The following is a 6783-nucleotide window of genomic DNA, read 5'->3' on the forward strand; positions in this document are numbered from 1 at the left end:
GTAATTAAATATCACTTGCTTTAACGGTGAAGGAAAACATCGTGAGGAAACCTGCATGCCTGAGAGTTCTCCATAATGATCTCAAAGGTGTGTGAAGTCTACCAATCTGCACATGGCCAGCGTGGTGACTATGGCCAAAACCCTTCTCACTCTGAGAGGAGACCCGTGCTCTGTAGTGAGCCGGCGATGGGTTGATCACGATGACTCTATTGCACCTGCAACTCAGGATGATGCGTTTTGATATGCCCTTTCAAGCTGCAGTTCTGTACAAAAGCCTGCCCACACTCCTGACACGCGTACCGTCTGTCGTTATTGTGTATCCGCATATGCTCGTGCAATGTTCTCTTTCTCGCATAAGTCTTTTTACACACTGAGCACTCGTGTACCCGTTCCCCATTATGTTTTATCATATGAAGTTTCAATGTAAAGTTCGTGAAACAGGTGTACGAACATAACTCACACTGGTAATCTTTTTGTTTTAAATGATACCTCTTCTTGTGAGCGGACAGACGGATTTGTCTGTCGAATACCTTGTCGCACACCTTGCATTTATACTCCAGTTTAGCAGCACCGTGCGTTTCCTCCATATGCTTTTGTCGTTTCAAATACTCAGTGAACCGTTCATCACACTTCATACATTTAAACCTTTTAACCATTTTGTGAACGATATCAATATGATTTTTCAACTTTAGGGGGGTAGCGTAAACTTTTTTACACGTCTCACATTGAAAACTACCCTCATCGTGCTGTTTTGAATGTACTTTGAATCGACTTTTAGTGACAAAGCCCGTACCGCATTCTTTACACACGTAATTTCTAAAATGTACGTTCATATGTCGCTCCATAGCTCCGAAAGTTTCATAATTGCATTTGCAGACTTGACACTCGAATATATTCGGGGTTAATTTAAAAGGGACAATACGGTCGGGGGAATCCTGCATTTTCTTGTCGTGTTTCTTAACCAAATGGGATTTCAGCTCTGTCAGACTTGGAATTTCTTCGTTACATATCGTACATTTCAGATCTGTGACATCGACATAGACTATGAATGCTTCAGCTCCTATTGAATTCAGTACATTCTTTAGTTGGGTTTTAGTATGTTTCTGTTGATGCTTCCTCATAGCTGCTAAATCTTGGAGTGCCACGGAGCAATAGAAGCAAGGGAAGCCGTTCTGGTATTTAGGTTTGAACGGAGTGACATTGGAGTTCTCTATAATGAGGGTAGTGTTGTGAATGTATGCGAGTTTCTCCTTCCTGTTGTTGTTTCTTATTTGCCACGGTGATGGACGGGTGTCTTTAAATTCTTTTGTTGTCTCTGTGGACAAAATTGGACAATTGGTTGGTTGGATGATGATGATGATGATGATGATTTAATATATACTTATAAATAAAATTGAAGTGTCTCTCTGTAACTGTACAGTTTTTCGGTATAGTTTCGGTGAGGTTTCGGCGAGGTTTCGGTACTGTTACAGCCGGTTCACACATGTTTCCGTTTTACTGTTCCGTTTTATCGAATACGTTTTTTTTTCGTCGATGGCGTATGTAGTTGTATGAGCGACTTCACACATGGCACAGTATTCTGTATACAGTAAAAAATATCGTTCCGTAAAAAATGACATTCCGTTTTGTCATCGAATACTGGACGGACGGAACGGAAATACGTAGAATTTTAACGGATATATACTGTGTGTTTTACTGCGTGTTTTATTGTGTGGTATACTGCGAGTTTTCTGTTCACACATCGCATCCAGTAATGACGGATCCGTTGAACGTTATACAGTGCCTATGTGTAAACAGAGCATAAATTTATGACGTATCCGTTAAAAACGTACCAGTAAAACGGACTCCCATGTGTGAACGGGCCGTCACGGCGCGCAATTTCAGTACGTTTTCGGCGCGGTTTCGATGCGATTTCGGTAAGGTTTCGGCTGGACATCAGTGAGGTTTCGGCATACTGTCAGTACTGTTACGGCGCAGTTTCAGTACGGTATCAGCGTAAAATCGCGCGCGGTTTTAGTACGTTTTCGGCGAGATATCGGTGAGGTTTCAGCGCGTTTTCGGTACAGCCTCGGTGAGTTTTCGGCGCGGTTTCAGTACAGTTTCTATACAGTTTTGGTAAGGTTTGGGCGAGGTTAAAACTAAAATAGAGCAAAATAAAACAAATTGATAATTACCTGCTTCTTCCTGCTCAGGCATAGAATCATTATCAGAGTCTTCATCATTGCGTTCTGTTTCAGTTGATTCTAATTGTTCACTCTTTATTTCCACAACAATCGACGACATATTGTCTGATGGGTCTACTGCATCTGTAACACCAATACACTTTATTTAACACTGGCAACCCGCCCCGGCTTCGCACAGGTAACTTGAGAGGAACTTGTACCAGAATAAATAAATAAATAAAAGTTTATTCAGCTTACAGAACAAAAGAAAGCATAAAAAAATTAAAACTAGGTAAACTTAAGACTACGAGTGCCCTAGTGTCACAACCTGACAACGAAACAGTGTTCTCTATAAAATAAAAGTCAACAAAAAACTTAAGTATTAAAAAAACTAATATAAGTGTGTGTGTGTGTGTGTGTGTAATATAAGTGAATAGTAGTGGTAATAAAAAAAACTATTTCACTATACATTGTTTTCATTTAACTTAAATTAAATAAAATCTTACCAGTTCCAGCATCTTCTTGCTTCACCTCACAGCTGGTCAGGCTTCGCTCCGCTTCCAGCACCATCTTCTTGAAGCTGGTGGCATCTCTCAGCCGCAACACGCAGGATGTGCAGATCAGGTTGCTCTTACTAGTGTTTGTACAAAGCTAAAAATTGTAATTTATATTGTCATAATTATATAGTTATATTATATTGTCATAGAAAGAACTGCGCCTACGAAGTAAAAACAAAAAACATATGAAAATAATACTTACAAACACATTAAAACACTCCAGAAATATTTTGAAATAAACTTCCCGGGTCCCGTTCCACTCGTACTCCTTCATCAGATCGCAGTGGTTACCCAGCGTGGAACAACACCTGCATTCACCGTATTTCGTATTATCTTCACTTTCATTCATTTTTCTAGTAAAATCATAAATATATTGAAAAAAAACAGTTCATTGCATGGGAAAAATTACTCTTTTTAACCACAGACCAATAACATTTTTTGATACTGACTTTTTCCCAACTAGCTAGTTTTACGGCTCTGGATTCTAGCCGATGCTGACATTTTTATCCCAGCTGGCTTTACGGCTCTGGATTCTAACCGACAGTGACTTTTTACGACTCTTTCGAGCTGATACTTTTCCTTTACAGCTCTGGATTCTAGCCGTCAGTGACATTTTTGCCACTGGCTTTACAGGTTCTTGCTTTTTGATCCTTATAAAAATAGGATGAATTTCAGTTTAAACCACTATCAAAAATTAAGGTATTAATTAAACTCAAGTCAAAATAATAAATTATTTATTAAATAACTACATTTTATACAGTTTTGATAGAAAATAGATTTAAATACTATTAACTCAGCAACATTTCTTTAATGCGCATTTATTGATATATCACTAAAAAATTATTACACCTGCAATTCAGGATGGTGTGTTTTAATATGCCCTTTCAAGCTGCAGTTCTGTACAAAAGCCTGCCCACACACCTGACACGCGTACCGTCTGTCGTTATTGTGTATCCGCATATGCTCGTGCAATGTTTTCTTTCTCGCATATGACTTTTTACACACTGAGCACTCAAATATACGCGAGCCATTATGTTTTATCATGTGACATTTTAATTCTTTATTAGTAAAACAAGTGTATGGGCATATTTCACATTTATAATCTCTCTGTTCTAGGTGATCTCGTTTCATATGTGTAGACAATATATATTTTTTGTCAAATATTTTATCGCAGACGTTGCACTTATACTCTAGTTTGGCCTCGCCGTGTGCTTCAACTAAATGTTTTTGTCGTTTAAAATAATTATTAAAACGTTCACCACACTTCATACATTTTAACCTTTTAACCATTTTGTGAACCCCGTCAATATGATTTTGTAGCTTTTGGGGGGTAGCGTAAACTTTCTCGCATGTCTCACATTGAAAACTACCCTCATTGTGTGACTTCGAATGTGCTTTGAAACGACTTTTAGTGACGTACCCTGAGCCGCATTCCTCACACACATAGTTTCTAAAATGTACATTCATATGTCGCTCCATTGCTCCGAAAGTTTCAAAATTGCATTTGCAGACTTGACACTCGAATATATTGGGGGTTAATTTAAAAGGGACCATGCGGTCGGGGTAATCCTGCAGTTTCATCTTGTGTTTTTTGACCAAATGTGATTTTAATTCAGCCAAACTTGGAATTTCTTCATTACATATTGTACATTTCAGGTCTGTGACATCGACATACACTATAAATGCTTCAGCCCCTAGTATATTCAGTATAGTCTTTAATTCAATTTTCGTATGCTTCTTTTGATGTTGTTTCATTTCTGATATATCCTGGAATATCTTAGAGCAGTAGAAGCAAGGGAAGCCATTCTGGTATTTGGTTTTGAACGGAGTGACATTGGAGTTCTCTATAATGAGGGTAGTGTTGTGAATGTACGCTAGTTTCTCCAGTCTGTTCTTGTTTTTCATTTTGCAAGATGCTGAGCATGCATTTGCTCGGCACGCACTGGGATCGCATACTTTAACTTTGACTGTGAACAAAATAGAAAATTACTATTATCAGTAACGAATAGTTACATTATTTAATTCTATCTTACATAATTATTCTAGAAAATTGGTAACACCAGCACTGATTTATGGATAGTAAAAGGAAAAGCTGTCTGACTGATCTATCAACGCACACCTCAAACTACTGAACGGATCGGGCTGATATTTGGCATGCAGATAGCTATTATGACGTAGACAACTGCTAAGAAATGATTTTTAAAAATTCAACCCCTAAAAGCGTAAAATAGAGGTTTGAAATTTGTGTAGTCCACATGGATTATGTCGCGAGAATAAGCTAGTTCATGGATAAGGTTGTGCTCCTTTAAGACCTAGTTACTATCTGAAGTGAAACATGTAATACCTGGTTCTCTCTGCTCAGGCATGGACTCCTCGTCCGAGCTGTCATCCTTCTGCTCTAAGTTTGATTCAAAGCTCACATCCAGTTCCCTTTTTATTTCCACTTTTAACATTGATGACGATGGGCTTATGGGATCTGAAACATAACATGTTATCATAGAAAAATGTGTAAGACTGAAATATCCATGCTAATACAATAAATATGAAAGTTTTTTTATCTGTCAGTCTGCTAGCTTTTAACTCCCCCATCTGTTAAAATTTGGAGATAAAGGCTAGTTTTTGTCTCAGAAAATTGTAGAGTTCCCACTGGATTTTAATCCAAGCAGATAATAAAGTTGTGTACATCTTCTATGAATACTATAGAGGTCTTATAATTATATCGGAAGAATTTGGCTCTTCATACCATAATAAAGTATAAGTCCCGCAAATTGCTAATGCGCCTGGCCGCGATTTTAGTGACGTCAGCACTAGACTGAAGTTTCGAGCTGATGGTATATTTTTATTTCGGCTGACGTCAAAACGACGTTATTTCGATGTTAATGAGACATTAACATAGCGCGCGTGAGGTTCCAGCGCAATAGCAATTTGCGGGACTTATACCATACACTGAAATCAAATAAAATATTCATCTCACCAGTCATGGAACCTTCTTGCTTCACCTCACAGCTGATCAGGCTCCGCTCTGCTTCCAGCACCATCTTCTTGAAGCTGGTGGCATCTCTCAGCCGCAGCACGCAGGATGTGCAGATCAGGTTGCTCTTACCACTTTTGGTGCACAACTACAAAATATATCATGACTAGCGTATGCTCGCGACTTCGTCCGCGTGGACTACACAAATTTTAAAACCCTATTTCACCCCCTTAGCTGTTGAGTTTTCAAAAATCCTTTCTTAGCGGATGCCTACGTCATAATAGCTATCTGCATGTCAAATTTCAGCCCGATACGTCCTGTAGGTTGAGCTGTGCGTTGATAGATCAGTCAGTCAGTCACCTTTTCCTTTTATACATACATATATTTAGATAAATACCTTACCATACCATACCATTTGATTTACACCTCTAATTAAATATCACATTAGACATCATTTTTTGTTTATAGTACTTTCTACAAACTTCAGATTGGCTTGTAGGTTCACTCTATAGTAACAGACACCCACTAAAATTTTGAGAAATTCCAACAGGATCATTTAAAACCTAATCCACGAGAACAAGGCGCAAGAAAAGCCAGTTGTGTATGTAAATAAAATATGATGTTTGATCACACATTTTTTTTGTGGAAACTAAAAATCTAATAAATTTAATGTGAGTATCTAAAATAGTATTCTATACTTACAAACACATTAAAACACTCCAAAAATATTTGAAAATAAACTTCGCGAATGCCGTTCCATTCGTACGCCTTCATAAGATCGCGGTGGTTGCCCAGCGTGAAACAACACCTGCATTCGCCGTATTTCGTATCTTCACTTTCATTCATTTTTCCAATAATTTATATTCAAGTTCATTACAAAAATGCATTATTTGTATGCATTTATTTCATTTCCTCCAGATTTCCTCAAAAATATACCACAGCACCGAGCAGAAAAATAAGCATTCCACCATAGAGCAAGATATGGATGATACCACCACAGCCACAGACAATAACATTTACCACAGCAAAGAGTTACAGTCTCTAGTAATATAGTAGATAAAATCTGTGGTTACAGTTATATCAGTGACAGTTC

At 38.0% G+C, this 6783-nt stretch overlaps 2 protein-coding genes across 3 annotated transcripts; both read right to left on the reverse strand.

Annotated features, from left to right (window-relative positions):
• Positions 1-3133, reverse strand: LOC117994261 (PR domain zinc finger protein 5-like). Of its 2 annotated transcripts, XM_069507760.1 has the most exons (4): positions 2922-3133; positions 2669-2813; positions 2175-2306; positions 1-1315 (listed from the first exon to the last, which is right to left on the reverse strand). In XM_069507760.1, exons 1-4 carry the CDS (start codon positions 3066-3068, stop codon positions 207-209), a joined length of 1533 nt encoding a protein of 510 aa, XP_069363861.1. In that variant the 5' UTR covers positions 3069-3133; the 3' UTR covers positions 1-206. The 2 variants fall into 2 exon arrangements, with proteins under 2 accessions (XP_069363861.1, XP_069363862.1); XM_069507761.1 differs by lacking the exon at positions 2922-3133 and having other exon boundaries at positions 2175-2322; positions 2669-2807.
• Positions 3134-3436: 303 nt separating this feature from the next.
• On the reverse strand, positions 3437-6663 carry LOC138404241 (zinc finger protein 431-like). The gene is made up of 4 exons (XM_069507755.1): positions 6393-6663; positions 5694-5838; positions 5064-5195; positions 3437-4686 (listed from the first exon to the last, which is right to left on the reverse strand). The coding sequence occupies exons 1-4, from the start codon at positions 6534-6536 to the stop codon at positions 3563-3565; spliced, it is 1545 nt and encodes a 514-aa protein (XP_069363856.1). The 5' UTR covers positions 6537-6663; the 3' UTR covers positions 3437-3562.
• Positions 6664-6783: the final 120 nt, after the last annotated feature.

The sequence above is a fragment of the Maniola hyperantus genome, chromosome 26, assembly GCF_902806685.2.
Source record: "Maniola hyperantus chromosome 26, iAphHyp1.2, whole genome shotgun sequence".
NCBI lineage: Eukaryota > Metazoa > Arthropoda > Insecta > Lepidoptera > Nymphalidae > Maniola > Maniola hyperantus.

Excerpts from the sequence above, each read along its gene's own strand:
- LOC117994261 (XM_069507760.1), bottom strand. The coding sequence starts at position 3,068 with ATGAATGAAAGTGAAGATAATACGAAATACGGTGAATGCAGGTGTTGT. Across the intron at positions 2,814-2,921 it reads TGGAGTGTTTTAATGTGTTT|CTTTGTACAAACACTAGTAA; the intron begins GTAAGTATTATT and ends TACAATTTTTAG. Across the intron at positions 2,307-2,668 it reads GCAAGAAGATGCTGGAACTG|ATGCAGTAGACCCATCAGAC; the intron begins GTAAGATTTTAT and ends TTGGTGTTACAG.
- LOC138404241 (XM_069507755.1), bottom strand. The coding sequence starts at position 6,536 with ATGAATGAAAGTGAAGATACGAAATACGGCGAATGCAGGTGTTGTTTC. Across the intron at positions 5,839-6,392 it reads TGGAGTGTTTTAATGTGTTT|TTGTGCACCAAAAGTGGTAA; the intron begins GTAAGTATAGAA and ends TATATTTTGTAG. Across the intron at positions 4,687-5,063 it reads GCCTGAGCAGAGAGAACCAG|TCAAAGTTAAAGTATGCGAT; the intron begins GTATTACATGTT and ends TTTTGTTCACAG.